Here is an 18,818-nt window from a genome sequence, read left to right as displayed (position 1 = left end):
TATCAAAAGAACTCAAAGACATTTGAAAAATTGGGTATAAATTTGTTAGCTGCGGCTTTATGTTTGCAGTTTTGCGTTATAGTTAGGAAATTAGGAATGGCAAGGATGCAGACCAGAAATAAAGGTCAATACGTGGAAAATAATTTGGAATTTTTTCTCAAGACTACCAGATTTTAAGCAAGAGGCGATGAAGAATGACCTATGAGCTAGTTTTTGACACATAATACAAGATGTAAGGCAAGCTTAATCATCAAAGTTTAATTTAGCACCTAAATTTACTTTTTTAATATGTAAATTACCATTTTGACTAGTGTTTTTGTAGTACATACAAAAGTTTTTCAACGATCTCTGTGACAGTTATCACAAGAAGAACTCCTGACAAGTTATCATAAGAAATCCATTCTTCGTGTAACAGTTCCTCCCCCATAATATGTGATACGCATCTTACATGCCTTAAAGTTTAAACCATTATTTAAACATTCTTGCTTGCTTCATTCTAAAGAAGTTAAAATATTTCATTCGTTATTTAGGCATAATGTGCCTTTAAAGCAGTGCAAACTATTTATAATTATCAGGTATTTACGTTACGAAATGTCCTGAAAGAAACAAAGTACAAATAGCCAGCCAATCTGTACTCTGCACTTTGATTTGCGTTTTTTTCTCTATTTCTTAATGATTAATTTAAAAAGAAAGTTTCTTTAAAACCTTTTTTCGTGAAATTAAAACATGATAAAATTCCACATACTTTTACGCGCCGAAAAGGCTTACTGTGTAAAGAGAAAAGATTCCCCATATAAAATGTTCTCCTTTTATTCATATGATTTATCGAAAGCAAAAAATCATTGTATTTTTATTTCATATTTTATTTTATTTTATTTCATATTTTATTTTATTTTATATCAAACTATTTTATTTTGGCATAATTTGCAGCGAAGTTGACAGCCAATATATTATAAAAGAGCCACTTTACAAGTCCAGATTACTTGACATTCGATACAATGATTGTGTCTTGACTAGTAATTGGTCAGTAAAGTGTACTATAACCTCTTTTTATAACGTAAATTTCATTTTACCGATACGACACTAATTTCACCTTCTCCATTATTCGTATTACTGATTTTACAGATTAACAAAAAAGCAAACTATATAATTATTTATGCCATATCTTGATGTTTAAGTAGATAATTAATAATTAGCGACGCTTGGTAGCCATTGAACATATGTCATTTCAACAAGTACGGTAGCACAGGCAAAAAGGGTTGGGTTTTTTTTCAAATCAGGATAATATTTTGCGTAAAAGATCAATCATGGTAAGTCATTTTATTATTTAAGAAGTGTCCACTTTTGTAAAACGTGAGATGCGATATTTCAACAAAGAGTTGACAGAAGGGATGAGATACAAAGACAGTATATTACCTCATATATTACGTCATCTTTCCCCTGTCCCCTAACGGTGAATTTTCTCAAAGTTGCTATATATAAAAATAAAGATATTACAATTTTGATATCAAAATACTTGTACATAGCTTTATAGCTAGAAAATAAAATATTATACAATTGAATATTTTTTTTTTATTTAATTTTGCATGCAAGCAGTAGACCAAATACGTAACGTTGCTTTATCGTAACGTTGCTTTATCGGCACGACATCACGGACATTTGGACTTGTGAAAGTTTTTATATCATTCCTTTTTCAATACAAGGATTTGCCTTCCTTTTCATCCTGAGCTGAAGTTGGTGTTTTCCTTTAGCAGATTGACAACAGATTTATTTGGAAACTGCGTTTTATGTACATGTAATAAATTAAAAGGTCAAGTTAGAACCTGCTGACGCAGTACTATTAAAAACGGGCAGTCGAGACAACGCATATTGTCGCAAGGTGACGTGCGTCCACCATATACTAGTGAACGTAAATTAACGGCAAAAACATTTTATTTTATACAAACCAGTGAAATTCTCGGGTTTACCTGTGAAACAAAAGCCCAGTATTATAATCACTCACGCTGTGACTGATATAGCTTTGCCGGACTAGTTTGGCGTAAGTTTTTTTTCTGTTAATTTGAAATATACATAAAATTTACGGCGTGTTCCGCGATTTAAATATCATTATTCACGGTGCATATTCATATCGGTACTCTCTTTGCGAAATCTGCTCAAACGGTACCCTCTTTGCACATGCACAGGTCATTCTCTGCTAAAAACAAACCAGCGATGGATAACAATCCAGTATAATTTCATTGTAATAAGGAAAGGAGGTATGACACGTGAAAGAGATGTATACCACGGAACACTAGAATGTTTTATTTATATGCTGATTTGTCATGTGCCCGTTTTTCAAGTACTGCAACTTCACAATAAACTGCAAAAAAATCGACATATCTTGCCTCGTCCATCACCTCGACATAAGTTTTCGGGCTGCAATGAACCTGTGGCTTGATTATATATGCATCATACATATTTCATATATTCATTTGTATATCGTCTTCGGAGAAATGACACGGGTTACCTCTCTGCTTTTGAATTTATTTCAACATACAGTACCCTCAAAGCACGACATGCGTGTCAAATCGAACTCGTTAAATTATGAAAGCGTTTTCCCCGGTTATGGCATTGTAATACTATGCCGTTACCAAGACAATACCACGATGACCCACATGAAGCACCGTAGTTATAGAAAATATTGTACACTTTTCAGATATACGTGAGCGTGTGATGTATATGTTATAGAACAGTGATTTTTGTGTCCTGTTTTACATGTAGTTTCAAAAAGGTTACTCATTGGCCTATTACCTAATCAAGATTTTTCTTCATTTTGTTGCTTTTGTCAATCAGTACAGTTATTGTAATTTAGTATTTTGTATGGACGTAAAAACATTACATTGTTACATGTTGCTCCTGTTACAAATAACTTCACATTTAGCATTATTTTCCTTATACATTAGAAAAAAAATAAGGTACGTGCTATTTAAGTTTCATCAATTGATACTTCCACTCATGATAGATTTTATATTCTGTATTTGCACTTGTTTATTGATTTATTTGTTTAATATTTATTCATTTGTTTTTTATTCATTTATCTTATTTATTCATTTCTTCATTGACGAATAATTGCGGTCGAATTCCGACTACCTGTATTTTAAAGTCTTATTCGATCTTTCGCGTTTCTTGCTTCTTTACGTACTGTGCTAGGACGGGTACCAGTTTATCAAAACATTTAATAAGAGGATATCTGTGATATGAAAAATCAATAGCAAAGAGTGCAATGTTTTTATTAATTTGACATTTATTTTTATACTAATAACTGCAATTTTCTCGAAGATTGTGTATAAATGAACATATGTTATATGTATGGTGCATATATAATCAAGCTACTGGTTCATTCAGCCCGAAAATAATGTCGAGGTGATGGGCGAGACAAGACATGTCCATTTTATGTAGATATTGTGGAGTTGCAATAACTGAAAATGGACACACTACAATAAACACTCGAAGATACAACATTCTAGTGTTCCTAGGTATACATATTTTCCACATGCCATATCTCCTTGTGTCAGTTGAAGGAACATTAGCAGGATTGTTATCCATCGCTGGTTTGTTTTTAGCAAAGAAAAGCCTGTGCAGAGAGGGTACCATTTAAGTAGATTTCGCAAAGAGGGTACTGAAATGAATATGCACCGTGTTATTCTTTTATATAATTGAACATACAGGTAAAAACTTGAATTATAACATTCGTTTGCAAAACGTGTGTGTACATTGACAGACATGCAAACGGTATCAAGTCTTTTTATCTAAGAAAGGACTGTAACTGTCCATAAATAAAACAAAGGCAGGCATAGTGGAACCTCGGTATATAAACTCTTAGAATAAAAATGTATCAATTCGGGAAAGAAAACCTGATATATGACCCGCGATGAGAAAATCATTCGTAAAGACCAAGTAAAAGCTCAAAGCACGCACAGTGACTGTGCTATCATGTGATTGGCCATTGTGTAGGGTTTTTTCCGCTTCCATTTCAAGAATCCAAAATATCTACATCAAAATGCATATCGTGTCCCAGATAGCTTCGTTTTCCAAAATATCTATATCAAAGACATATTGTACACCATTTAGCATATGTTAAAAGCATATTTTCCGGGTACAAAAATCATATATCAAACTCATATTGTCTTCCTGAGACTAAAATATGTATATCAAATACATATCGTACCCCATTAAACCTCGTTTTCATTTACAGAGTCCAAATAAAATTTTGTCAAAATGTGAAATAAAGGTCATTATATTAGAGCAGTATTGATTCTATTGGACTCGTACGCAGTAGTTAATATAAAACTCGGCTAAAGCCTCAAGTCAATCAAGCGTCTCGTCCAATATAGGTTTGACAGCTGTGTACTCGTTCATTAGAATTAAATATTGTCCATGTACACAACCATGTATAATAACCTCATATTATACGTACTGCATACTTTGTATCCTTTTTGAAACACGTATTCTGTTTTTACAAACAATTAAACGTTGTTTTAATATTTTTATTAGACAATCTTCTTCTTAGGGACGTTTAAGAAAGAATTGCAAATCCTCTACTTAGCTTTCATAATAATCTGGCAAACAGCATTCTGCCAAAGGTCTTGTAGCGACTCTACGTCATTTAAATGGGGTTAGATGCGCTGCGGAAAAAAATCTAAAATTACCATCGGTTCAGATCGGGTTTTCTTCATGAAAAAATAGCATTAACTCATACATGGAAATAAATTGCTCAGTCGTTGCCGACTTTGGTTTAAGTTTATCAGTACTTAACAATATTCTTTCAACTAAGTCGGCAGATGAAATATTTAGAGCAACGTGAACGAATTAATCGCCTCAATATCAATGGGGAGAAACTTTAGATCTTTTTTAATTCTATTCTTTTTACAACGGACGGTCAAAATCGATTTTTATACAACTACGCCAAAAAAACGTGTTTAGATCTGTAAACATCAATTAAATCTACTTTCAGAGGTTGATAAGTTGGTATCTACAATTTAATTACATTTGACAAAAAGCAACCTTGTATTTTAGAGATTATTATAGAGACCATTTTGACAGATAGAGAAAATTATTTTTTACATTCATTTACTGATCCGAGGCATAGAATTCAAAAACTTCAAAAAGAAAACATGTGGCGAACGATAATTATATAATGTTATTACATGTATGTATGATACCCGTGGCCTTCTAATTCAGATTTTTACTTTGACTTTAATCAAGTAAGCATTAAGTACTAATGTATAAATTAGAAATTACAGTCAATCACTTTACAAATGGGTGGATATATTAATACTTGAGAAAAAAATCTGCACATATCGTTTATTGTTATGTGCCTTTCAAATGATTTCATGTAATATGTTTGATGTTTGTAACATAATATGACCCAGTCTCTTATAACTCCACTATGGAGTGGCAATATATTTTTTATTATGACTATACATTTATATTAAAACTTATTAACTTAAGTATAGTCAATATACAACATGTGGTCATTTTATTATTAAATAAAAAGCACGATTATAAACAAAAGTACCATGAATCATTCTTTAGAACTAAAGGTTGTTTCGATTTGCGGAAAATAAAAACGATCTTGTTCCCTTTTACTACAATAAACGAACGCAATGACTTACTATATAATTGCTGAAATAAATAAAACCAATCTATGGTGGCTGATTTGGGTCATTCATATTTTCGCCCTGCGACCCCGCCAAGCGAAAAGTCGAATGGCGGGGGCACGAAGCGAAAACACTATAATTAGCGGAAGCGCGGGGTGAAGTATAATTAAATAATTCGCCCCGCCCCGCGGGGGCGCTGAGCGAGGTTAAACAAAATAAAATGGCGAGGCGCACTCTAGCCATTTTAACTTGTTAATTCTCGACTTTTCGCTTGGCGGGGTTGCGGGACGAATACTCACTGAGCAGGGGTGCAAGGCGAAGTTTGATTGATTAAACTTCGCCCGTGCCCTCGTTAATAAGCGTGTTTTCGCTCCGCGCCCCGCCATTTTAACTTATTAAATCTCGACTTTTGGCTTGGCGGGGTCGCGGGGCGAAAATACGAATGGCACAAATCAGCCACCATACCATCACTTATTTCTCTACTTTTCAATCAAGTTAGATATGTTCCAATCTTCTAGTGATGCATCTCGTAACAGCGATGGATTCATTTTCTTTATTACCGCTTATTTTCTTTGCTTGAAAGTGATCTGAGAGTGGCTGAAAATAGGACATTTATTGGAGGCAATAAAAACAAAAGCAAAAAAGGAGAAAAAATGCAGAACCGTTTTGAATGAGTCCCAATAATGACAGAGGTAATACTTAACGTCTTACTGGATGGATTAAAATCAATGTTCAAAAGGATCGATAAATTATAACAACACTGAGTTAAAGTACATGGCCATTTTTAACAGCTGCCATATAGAGCTAAGCATTTTGATACTCTGAGTAAACAAATTCTAGAATTAAAAATCTTTCGAAAGCAAAAGCATCCAGTTAGCTTAATGGGTAGAGCGTTTGCCTGTTAATCGGGAGACCTAGCTTCGATTCACGGACGTAGCTGGTCACTTTCGTTGTGATTGCTTACGGTCATTCAAACTGTTTCTCTGCTCTGGCATGTAGAAATGTTATCAGTTCAGGGAACTAGTACTGGTAAACTGCTTTACAGACTGTCAAAGAACAATGAAATAAATGAATATATGCTCTGGTAAGTTCAATGAATCTGCGGCAAGTGATCATAAAATGAAGATCATCGTTCGATATTGACGAAATAAATTTCTTTAAATAGCTACTCATTACAAATGAAATATTATCTTATCATTTTTTCCTTATATGTAGTAGATTTTTACTCAGCGTTGATCGGAAATGTAGGAAATAATACAATTGTTTTTCAAGGAAAAATAATGACACGCATTTTATGAAATAAAAATTCCTCTATTTCAGTTTTCTTTAATCCAATTTAAGGTATAACGACCCTAAATAAATGTGGCCACTCTAAGGAACTGAAAAAAATGACAGCATAGGTCAGTTATATACCTGAAAGGACACCTGCATGCAAAATTTTAACATAATTTACAGAACGGTTTACGAGTTATGGACACTTTTCTGAACAAAAGCTAAGATATTAAAAAAGGCTGTTCTTAAGAAATTAGAACACTCTATATTCTATTATATCATCCTGATGAAAATCCTTTTTTAATAAACAAATATTAAAATAATAACATTCATCTGACAATGAATGAAGCAAAATGGTTGTTTCTTTTCAAAATGTTTTAAATATGTATAAAACTATTACCTACCCCACCCATTTTAAACACCATTTTGGAAGAAAAATCATTGTTTCTTTTTTAAATGTTTTAAATAAGTATAAAACTGTTACCCTACCCAACCCATTTGGACAATAACTGGAGATGTCCATATAGGACTTAAGGATCTGCTAAAGAATTTGTAAACCCCGTTCGACAATCTCGTTCCTAACCTGTTATAACGTCTCCCACGAACAGTATAATGTAATACCATTGACTTAAATAAGTTTAAAAAAGGGTATTGGAAGTTTGACAACCATTTCTAAAGTCGCATAAAAAATGCCATAGTTTCAGATTTCGCAATTGATACTATATAACCGAAACTGATGCCCACCCTGGTGATATTCACGTGCCGATCAGTATCCCTTCTTCTTTTACATACTTTAAATAGAATAGTCAGCTATTAAAAATACAATTAAAATTTAGGACGCGCTTTGAAAACTAAATCCAAATCTTAAGCTAGATCATTTTGATTTATAAAACAGTTTGTTACAACAGTTAAACTTGTACATGTAGTTTGAGTTTAACGGTCTTTTTTCATATATAAAGAGATACTTATCTACTTATGTTACCTTATGTATCAGATGTGCAAATAGGCATAAGGCAATTATACATATTACAATTTACATGTCATATTTACTTTTTTCAAATCAACTGATTAAAATCTCCTCTAAGGGTCTGACCTTCACAAAATTCCATTCTATAACTTAATATGTTATTAAAAACCCAAAGTACGACAGTAGGTGTCGGCAACCTTATGTCTTGAATCGCATCCATTATCCGAAAATATATCAAGCGTATCTCTATCATATCGTAATCTATCACATCATATCGTATATCATATTATATTATATCATATCATATAATAATTATTATATCAACTTATCTCATATCATATCATACCATTGTCATTTCATGTCATATTCCATGTCATGTCATATATTTTATTATATTATGTCATGTCATGGCATGTAATTTTATATTATATCATACCATATTGTATATCGTATATCAAATCATATCATGTGTCTATAACAGTTCCTTTCGAAGGACCAGACGGTAGAGCAGAGAAGCTTTACCTGACTTCATTCAAGCGTACCGGTATCTGTTCACCTCCCCCAACTTTGTTCACCCCTACCCCCCTCCCCCTACTGCCCCTCCTCTTTCAAATGTACTGGTTAGGCAAGGAAGAACTTAAAAGTATTTGTAGTCAATCGCGCACACTAACATTTCGCCTTCCATTAGTATTTTAGGTCCTTTGATTCTGTTGTATGTTTGACTCAATTGTTTTAAAATCTATTAAGCGTTTCCTTGACATTTTATACTTAAAATCAATGATAAAAAACTTTTAAATGACACCTACTAGTGATGAACATGACTGTATCTTAGGATCTACATAACTACTCTTTCACTTTAGTGGCTGTTACATTATTTCATTTTAAAGATCTTGGTAGTATTCTCTTGATTATAACATATCTGTTTGTTAAATTTTGCCGACGTTCATTAAATTATCTGTATTTCAGGATGTACGAGTAAGGTTCCTTCTTGCATTTGCGACGGTGTTTGCTCTGACATCGCATTGTTCAGGTAACCTACGACATGCTTATTTACATTAAATGATTAATCAAAATCAAATCTTTGTAATAAATTGAAGTTAGTATGCTAATTGATCTATATACTTATACATGTATATGTATATGAGCCACAATAGCACGTGTGCACTTGCATTACTAAGAATTGCATAATACAGATTTCCTTCAGTTTTTTATGTTTCCATACAAATAAACGGTTTCCTATTGTTTTATAATTATATCTATGTGTTTTACCTTTACTACAGCATTACTTACGGCGTGTGCGAATAATGCAGAATGTACCGCTGACCAGGCTAACTCAGTATGTGATCTGGTAACAAACACGGATGGTTTGGGAGATGGTGAATGTGTATGTGCAGCTGCATACAAGGATGATGGAGGCACTGGCTGTACTGCAAAAGGTTATTTATATTCATCTGTCAAAAAAAATATAACCTCTTTCAAATATTTGAAATGTCGTTATTTTAAGTATACTATGTATAAAAATTTGTTATGTGATTCTAAGAATATGAGTATTAGACGAAGTAAAGACGAACATATCTGAGTTGGACATTTGTAATTCCAGATTATTATTGTAACTCGATCGATTGTTATATCAAGGTAGAAGCCGATTCAATTGATATATTACATTTCAGTGTAGCTATTTCATTTTTCTCGTTATGCCAGCAGAATTTATTTCTCCTTATAATATGCGTCACAAATTTTGCAAGCATATGGAGAAAATTACTTTTAAAGAGCTTCATAGATATACAATTGTAGCGGTCTGCGTGGGAAAAAACAAGAGCAACATAGATATACAATTGTAACGCGAAAATATTTGCCTGTATCAGGGTGTATGTTTATTGTTCAATATTGAAAGATATAAGTTAACGAAAAATTGGCAAAAACCATTCGCGGTGATCCAATGTTACAGTAAACAAATGTCACGTGATCACCAACCCTGTGTTATATTCGGGAGTGACGCTATCTCATGTCCGCAATTATGATTGTATATAAATTCAAAATATGAAAATACTCTCTTAATTAAATGGTGTTAGGCTTATTTATTGTTTACTTCTTTAAGTTTTTATAGAACGATAACATGTTGTTTACAGTTTTAACTGATGCATGCAGTGCCGACTCGGATTGTGCCGCTGTGACAAATGCTAATTGTAACACGAACTGTGTGTGTGAGGGACAATACAAAACGTCAGGGTCTACTTGTGTTGCTAAAGGTCTGTGGGTTTCTACAATAGTCGTGTATTTGAAAAGAAATATTCTTCAAAAAAAAAATATTATTTGTAAAGTATTAATGTATTAACTTGTATTTACGTTTGCCAATATCTGTTTTAAAATGAAACAAATATAAGCAAAAGTTTGTCATGATTGAAATGTTGAAGATCATAAAAACAAACAGTTCTAAAACTTTGCTTTTTTTTTTCATTGCACAAAATTATTAATGTTTCACACTAACCATTATTTTTCTTATTGTGCTAGAGACAGTTTTGCACATTTCTTACCAATAGACATGTAATGTGTTCCGATAGAGATCGAATATTCCCCGGGAGATTTTTATTATATCACCTATATAGAGAATATTCCCCGGGAGATATTTATTGTATTACCCTTGTAGAGAATATTTCCCGGGAGATATTTCTTGTATCACCCTGTGGCACATGAATATCACCCATGTAGAGCATATTTCCCGGGAGATTTTTCTTATATTACCATCCGTAGGTGACTTTCCGGTATAAAAACATATAACACATGGCTGTCAGAGTGATAGTGGATATTTTACAGGTTGAAATTATCCAACATCACTAGGACGGGCAAGTATTATCTATATAGTAGCACTTGATACAATTTTTGTGATGTTTTTCCTACTTTCAAAATTACAATTTTTTTATGTTCATGTGACGTTGTACTGGTGTTAAAGGTAGCTTGTATGGCGGCTGATTTGGTACATTGCGCGTTGCGATGTGATTTGGTACATTGCGCGTTGCGTTGCCGATATCGACAATGCAACCTTTATCGTTATCGCTTTTTCGTCTTGACGCTAGCGACAACACAACAAAGCGACAAACGGCGCGTTGTCGCGCTGTCGTCTTGTCGTTCTGTCTCTGGCGAAACACGCCAAACGGCGCTTTGTCCTGTTGTCGCTAGCGCCAACACGACTCACAAACGCGTTCCAAATCAGTCACCATATTATCGCCTTTTTATGGTGGCTGATTTGGTACATCGCTTTTGTTCGTCGTGTTGGCTAGCGACAACATGACAAAGCGCCACACGGCGCGTTGTCGGACTTTCGTCTTGTCGTCCTGTCGCTAACGATGTACGCAAAACGGCGCGTTGACGTGCGGCGTGCTGTCGCGATGCCACATTGTCGCTCGATTCAAATCGAAGGATTTGCTTATTAGCCAAGCGACAAGGCGACACCGCGACAACGCGCCATTTGGCGTGCTTTGCTAGAAACAGGTCGACAAGACGACATCGCGACAACGCGTTGTTTGGCGCTTTGTCGTGTTGTTGTCGCTAGCGACAAGACGAAAAGGTGATAACGATATAGGTTGCGTTGTCGCTATCAACAATGCAACGCGCAATGTACCAAATCAGCCACCATAAGTAAAGCTGAAATATCACTAAATAATCTTCACTGTGTCAATGTGACTGAAAATCAAACAAAACAAAACAAAAAAGCATAGCGATCGTTAAAACTGATATAGTACATATACTTTTATATTTTTATATTAATTTAGTATTGTATATATGTATACTGTGTGTATCAAATGTAGGTCTTGGAGACACATGTGGCGCTAATTCGGACTGTTCCGGTGTTAGTAACTCTGAATGTAGTACAAATTGTGTGTGCAGCTCAGGTTATACACAGAGCGGTTCTACGTGTGACTCTGGTAGTGGTGGTGAGTAAAATGAAGATAAATTCATGAACAATGTAACCTTTAATCTTTACATATTTCTTACCAGTGATAAAAATGATACATAAACATGTATTTATCTAAGCATAAAAGCATCTTCCTTATGTGTATGTTCAGCAAAATAATAATGATTTAGCACCTTTGATAACGACTGCTTTGATTTTAACTCTGTTATGAAACAAACAAATACCCCCCCCCCCCCAAAAAAAAAACAAAAACCTTTTCCAGGATTCGAACCAGGATCTCTACACTTCCTAAAGAACACTCTACCTCTGCGCTATTACGCTATGGTATGCTGAATGTTCATAGTGGTTTCCGTTGTAAAACGATGTAAGCGATGAACAGTATAATTTATGTAGGTCAGTTCAGTTTATTTGGCCAATCGGCATAATACCATAGCTTTGCTCAATTATCAATTACATAGTGAAGAATATGGCCAAGACAACATAAACATATAAACAGTACATAATACAGTGCTACCAATATATGAGCCGTGTCATTACAAAACCAACATAGTGCGTTTGCGACCAGCATGGATCCAGACCAGCCTGCGTCTGATCAGGATCCATGCTGTTCGCTTTCAAACCCTATAACAAGTAGAGAAACTGATAGCAAACAGCATGGAGTCTGATCAGACTGCGCAGATGCGCAGACTGGTTTGGATCCATGCTGGTCGCAAACGCACTATGTTGGTTTTTGTCATGGCGCGGCTCATATATTAATTATCGACACCCTGTAAAGATTGATTGTAAAGATTGATGTAAACAGATAATGTTTCGAGCTAATCTAGATTATAATTCTGTCTACAATATCAAAAACAGTAACAATTTCCTCTTTTCAGGTATGTCTGTTTCCCCTTCGACGCTTATATGCGTGTGTGCGTTTGCTGTTACAGTTTTTAGAAACAAGTTTGAAAGAAGATCGTGGCTTTTGTAAAGGTAAAAAATTGACCTGTTAAAAATTAATCCAACTTCAAGAAACTTTACCCTTTATAATACTTATGAACCTTAAATATTCATCATATTATAACTTATCAATGTACAAAAGATGACCATTGTTATACACTGTAGTAGTAAACTGAATCTTCTAGTTGGAAATTAGGAGTTGAATTGTACGAAATATAATGCTTTGATGATTCGCAAGCTTAAAAATTACAACAGACACTTAATATGGCAATGGACATTTAATTGTCACGGCAAAAATCTTTTGATATATTCTCAACTATTCTAACTGTATGTTACGAAATACTGATACATTTCAAAAATAATTAATAATGAATAACCGTTATCACGCAACATCTTTTCAATATATGAATGTACTTGTCCATCTTTCAATACAATTCGTCATTTTAAGGAGAACATTTGAAATATGTTCTGACTGAACAGCGAAAAGTGCATACTGTTGTCGGACGGCAAGGCTCTGCTAGCTGATCTTGATCTTCATTGGTTCAGTCGCCAAGAGAGTAAGAGTTTAAAAAAGATGCATATTAAACAGCATGACGTAAATAGGTCACCCAGATATCCGGCCTTGTTTATTTAAAAACAATGTCATAGAAAATATATATAATTGCACTGAGTCATATGTATCTTCATTTCAGGACATAGACAAGACTGTACGTGTAGGATCAACTACTAATGATGACTTTAAAGTTTAAGATGTACTTTATTCTACATGAAAACAGGCGACAAAGACAATAGTCAGAATGTGTTTAAGAATCACGCACATGTATTTATTTACCAGTAATATAAAGGGAGACATGTTGATACTACTTGTGTCACTAAGTGAGTGTAGATTCTGTTATTAGTAAACGTTTAAAAGTACTGTGTAACTTTATAAATTATTGATATTGACCATTTGACTGTATTATATGCTTATTTGTTATACGTACTGTGTACGCATGGACATATTTCCCGGATGTATTTTGAAATAAACTCTTGAAATTCTTTAAATTGTAATCAGTAGCTTATTTGATTCTATTATTTTTTTTTTTTTAGAAAAATGGCTATTTATTTAACAGGCTGTTTTCCATAGATTTAGATATAGTACAAGATTCCGTTGTCACAGCTTATGTAATATTCTTCTATGTTTAACTTCAACTAAAATGATTTTATCCAGAAATATTTGACATGCACATGTTTATTTTATATAAAATAAATCAATATTTTGATATTTTTCTGACATTATTGGTGATTAATGACCCAGCTAAAGATTTTAAATGTTTTTTTTTCTTTATCTTTGAATTTAATAAAAAAAAGGAAACATATTAACTTGGAAGAGTCGTTTGTTTTGTTCTTCTCAAACTCTTTTAATAACACCGAAACCACATTTAATAACTCCAAAGCCACTTTTAATAACATTCCCCGCCGTCAAAATATGTTCTTTATGTCTCCTTTGTCTTAAAATAAATCCTTGCTGCTGGAATCATATTGGAATCATTTAATCAGTGATTCTTACTTGACATGATTTCTATATTGGAATCAGTTAATCAATTATTCTTACTTGACATGCGTTCTATATTGAAATTAATTAATCAGTGATTTTTAATTGACATGTGTTCAATATTGGAATCAGTTAATCAGTGATCCTTCATTGACATGCGTTCTATATTGAAATTAGTTAATCAGTGATTCTTACTTGACATGCTTTCTATATTGGAATCAGTTAATCAGTGATTCTTACTTGACATGCATTCAATATTGGAATCATTTAATCAGTGATTCTTACTTGACATGATTTCTATATTTGAATCAGTTAATCAGTGATTCTTACTTGACATGATTTCTATATTGGAATCATTTAATCAGTGATTCTTACTTGACATGCTTTCTATATTGGAATCAGTTAATCAGTGATTTTTAATTGACATGTGTTCAATATTGGAATCAGTTAATCAGTGATCCTTAATTGACATGCGTTCTATATTGAACTCAGTTAATCAGTGATTCTTACTTGACATGCTTTCAATATTGGAATCAGTTAATCAGTGATAGTTACTAGACATGATTTCTATATTGAAATTAGTTAATCAGTGATTCTTACTTGACATGATTTCTATACTGGAATCATTTAATCAGTGATTCTTACTTGACATGCTTTCAATATTGGAATCATTTAATCAGTGATTCTTACTTGACATGATTTCTATATTGAAATTAGTTAATCAGTGATTCTTACTTGACATGATTTCTATATTGGAATCATTTAATCAGTGATTCTTACTTGACATGCTTTCTATATTGGAATCAGTTAATCAGTGATTTTTAATTGACATGTGTTCAATATTGGAATCAGTTAATCAGTGATCCTTAATTGACATGCGTTCTATATTGAACTCAGTTAATCAGTGATTCTTGATTGACATGGCTCTTATACAATCATGTATTACACGTGCCATTAGAACAAATTATCTTTAATTATATTATTATCATTATTATATTGTTATCATACTGGACCCATGTAAAAGTTTTAGCAAGACAAGGGCAATGCTATAAGACAGATATATGTTATATATGAAAATGTAAAATATATTCCACTATTTATTTTTAAACTATTAATTGTTTTTGTGAATATCTTTTGACACAGACTTAAAAAAGCCAATTATAAACACGATATCCAAACGCCAACGTCAATGCTCAAGCATGTTCGTAAAATATGAAACATTTTTAATTGCTTTTTTATATCTTATTTTATTTGAACGAGGGAACCCCTAAAATAAATAATTGAGTAAGTTCATCAAATTAAAGATATGTGTTTTGTGCTATTAATATAGGTATCTTCTTTTATTAATAAATCAAATCAAATAAATTGGTTTTAATTTATCCAAAAAAAAATGCTAATGAATGAAATGATAGTCTCTGCAGGTGTTTGTTTGTTTCAGATCAGTCTGACATTAATATAGGCCGTCATCTCACAATAAATATTAAATTACATCCCAACAATTGTTTCAAAAAGGTCAATTAAATAGTAACCGGTCATTCAGTCACCACTTTGATTACAATGACAACAAAAATGTTAATTTATTTGAGAGATATCTGTAATTAAGAAGGACACTACATATAACATGTATTGGTATTTTTTTTAAAAGAATGTGTGCCCTCCTGGACTGGTATATGGAGGCAAACTAATACTTTTATCAAGTCATTCTTTGTAAATTGTAATTTTCAGCCACATTACAGACGCAGACCACGTTTTAATAAAGATATATGATATTAAGATATTCGAATGAAAGAATTAAATGTTCAATAAAATGCACTGTTTCAAAGCTATAAACAATCAATGTTTTGTTAAGTTTTATCCTCGGCTGCTCATTAAGATTAACCGGCACATGGTCCTTTTAAATTTATGGACAATCAAAATATAAAGCCTCGGTCTCACTTACTCCCGGCAGAGCCCAGGACCATCTCGGTAAGTTACCGGGATGATCAGGGACGATCCGGGATGAAATTATTGTTGCGGTCACACTTATCCCGGCAGCACTACGGTAGTTTCCTACTAACCACCCAGGATGCGCTCCGGATCATCCAGGCAGAGCCCAGGTGAAGCTACGGTTCATGCCGGTGCTTCCCCGGTCGTTCCCGAATGACGCCGGAAGAGCCCCGGTTGACCCAGGCAGAACCCCGGTCGATCCAGGCAGAGTCCCGGCAGAGCCCAGGACGATCCAGGCAGAGCCCCGGTGAAACCCCGGTGGATTGAAAACGCCCGAAAATGATAACATTAATACATAATTTTTATTTAATATAATATCTATTGTTCCAGAATAGTAATTGATGATGATTTCTGAAAAATCCTTATGCCATACAGGATAGAAGGGAAATGGGAAGGCTTTTAATACAAACAAGTGCAATCATCGCAAATTGTCGTTATTCTTTTGAAATGATCCGGGCTTTGCCGGGGCTCTACCGGGATCAACCGTAGCTCTACCTTTATCCATCGGGGCTCTGCCTGTAGTTACCGGGGCTCTGCCGGCATATACCGGGGCTCTACCGTAGCTCTACCGTAGCTCTACCGGCTATATCATACCCCGGATCATCCCCGGTTTGTGCCGGCAGAGCTACGGTGCTTTCCCGGTATAACCCCGGTCGTTCCCGGCAGAGCTAAGGATGAAGCCGGCAAAGCTATACCTTCCCGGATCATCACGGACCACCCCGGTGATATTAAATATTTTATTCCATCCGGGGTCAAATGCCGGATGTTCCCGGATCACCCCGGATCATCCAGGACGTTGCAGGCAGAGTTACGGATGTACCCCGGTTGTTTCCGGTCGTACCCCGGTCGTTCCCGGATCACCCCGGACGTCTACCGGGGCTCTGCCATGTAAGTGAGACTGTAGCTTAAGGTCAATTTTTGGACAAGCACATGAAACAGTAATGTAACAAAAAATGTTTCGGATAATTTATTTAAATTCACATCAGTCTATCGATGGGAGTCGTTTTACGAAGCTTAGACTAATATGATAATTCGTTTAAAAATATGAAAACAGCAGATCGGTAAAATTGGTTCGTGTGCAATCCAGAAGTATAAGTCATTATTCATAATAATCTCGGAGTTGAGTTAATATAGATTGAAAGTTTTACCACGTGACTTTAGATAAATTTGAATGAGTAAATTGAGCAACGAGAACATTTATTTTACATCGAACGGGGTAAAATTAATTTCTGACGATCAGAATAATTATAAAACGATTAAAAAACGCCCATTCTCAACCATCAATTACACATATCGTCAATATACATGCATTTGAGCCGCGTCACGACAAAACCAACATAGTGGGTTTGTGACCAGCATGGATCCAGACCAGCCTGCGGCTCCTTCCTTGTCCGAGGCATTATTTCTGTATGTCTATCGTGGGTTTAGACTAGTAGTCGTTCAATTTTCTATAATAAAATTTCTATAAATGCCTCGTCATGACAAAACCAACATAATGCGTTTGCGACCAGCAGTCTGATCAGGATCCATGCTGTTCGCTATACAAACCCTATTACAAGAAGAGAAACAGATAGCGAACAGCATGGATCCTGATCAGACTGCGGGATGCGCAGGCTGGTCTGGATCCATGCTGGTCGCAAACCCACTATGTTGGTTATGTCGTGACGCGGCTTATTTGTTTTTAGTTTCTAAAAACATAAAGGTAAGTCTATTAATAATACATTTTTTATTTTTACCAGCGTAGGTAAGACCTTTCGAAATGCCGTATACTGTGTATTGTGATATGTATAATATGCGGTATAAGATAACTTTTTTTTGAAGCCTCATATTCTAAAGATGCATCGTTTTCCCTGTGACTATTAGCGCCTCTCTGTCTTAAATAATGTTAAAAGCATGCACTGATGTTTCTAAAATTTGCATAATCTGTCGCCGCTCATGGAATTAAAATTTTTTCTCCATGTTTGAAGCTCCAAACCAGTATGGAGGCTCCTACGGGATAAACAATATAATTTTCTATTATGATTCCCGTAAAAAGAAGAAACACTAGCGTTTTTTTATCAGGAAGGAGTCTATTTCATGAAAAAAGTATTCATTGAATACCCGGCTGAATGGCGAATCCTAGCATTTTTGGAAATGCTCACAATTGTTTCTATCTATATTTAGAAAATAAAAATTAAATACAAGAAGTGTGAAAGAAAGTTTTACTAGCGAGCTGTTCTGGTGGGTTTGCATGTGTGAAAATGGATTCCCAACATCACGACTGGAGTTACATAAGGTTTTGTTTACGGAAAATGGATAGTAGAAAATAGATGTCAGTACTTCCTTAGTTGAAAATGATCGTACTTTCATCTGGGTTGCGTTTCATGGAGAGTCTAAAATCAGTCTTAAGACCATAACTAAGAATGTTTTGTGTTTCAATGAAATGTCTTTACTTATGACACCTATGTTAATACGTAACTCGTACTTTTACAAGTTCTTAATAGCTTTATAGATAAGCATCGCATTGTGTGTGCCATAGAATTTATAACTTTACTCGGGAGAATGAAAATAATTCAAGTCCATGTCTTT

General features: G+C 34.3%; 1 protein-coding gene across 1 annotated transcript in view; it reads left to right on the top strand.

Moving 5' to 3' along the window:
• Window positions 1–1,196: 1,196 nt before the first annotated feature.
• The window catches only part of LOC132721561 (stabilin-2-like), a gene marked incomplete at its 3' end in the record, with an annotated part of 32,127 nt that continues 14,505 nt past the window's right edge, over window positions 1,197–18,818 (top strand). Inside the window, exons 1-3 of the mRNA XM_060705885.1 lie at window positions 1,197–1,310; window positions 8,845–8,908; window positions 9,159–9,314. Coding sequence (XP_060561868.1) covers window positions 1,308–1,310; window positions 8,845–8,908; window positions 9,159–9,314 — 223 coding nt within the window. The remainder of the gene's footprint in view (window positions 1,311–8,844; window positions 8,909–9,158; window positions 9,315–18,818) is intronic.

This window comes from Ruditapes philippinarum, unplaced genomic scaffold (assembly GCF_026571515.1).
Source record: "Ruditapes philippinarum isolate M1 unplaced genomic scaffold, ASM2657151v2 ctg8549_1_1_1_1, whole genome shotgun sequence".
NCBI lineage: Eukaryota > Metazoa > Mollusca > Bivalvia > Venerida > Veneridae > Ruditapes > Ruditapes philippinarum.
The sequence above is the reverse complement of the archived record's forward strand: the minus strand, read 5'-3'. Positions and strand labels throughout refer to the sequence as shown.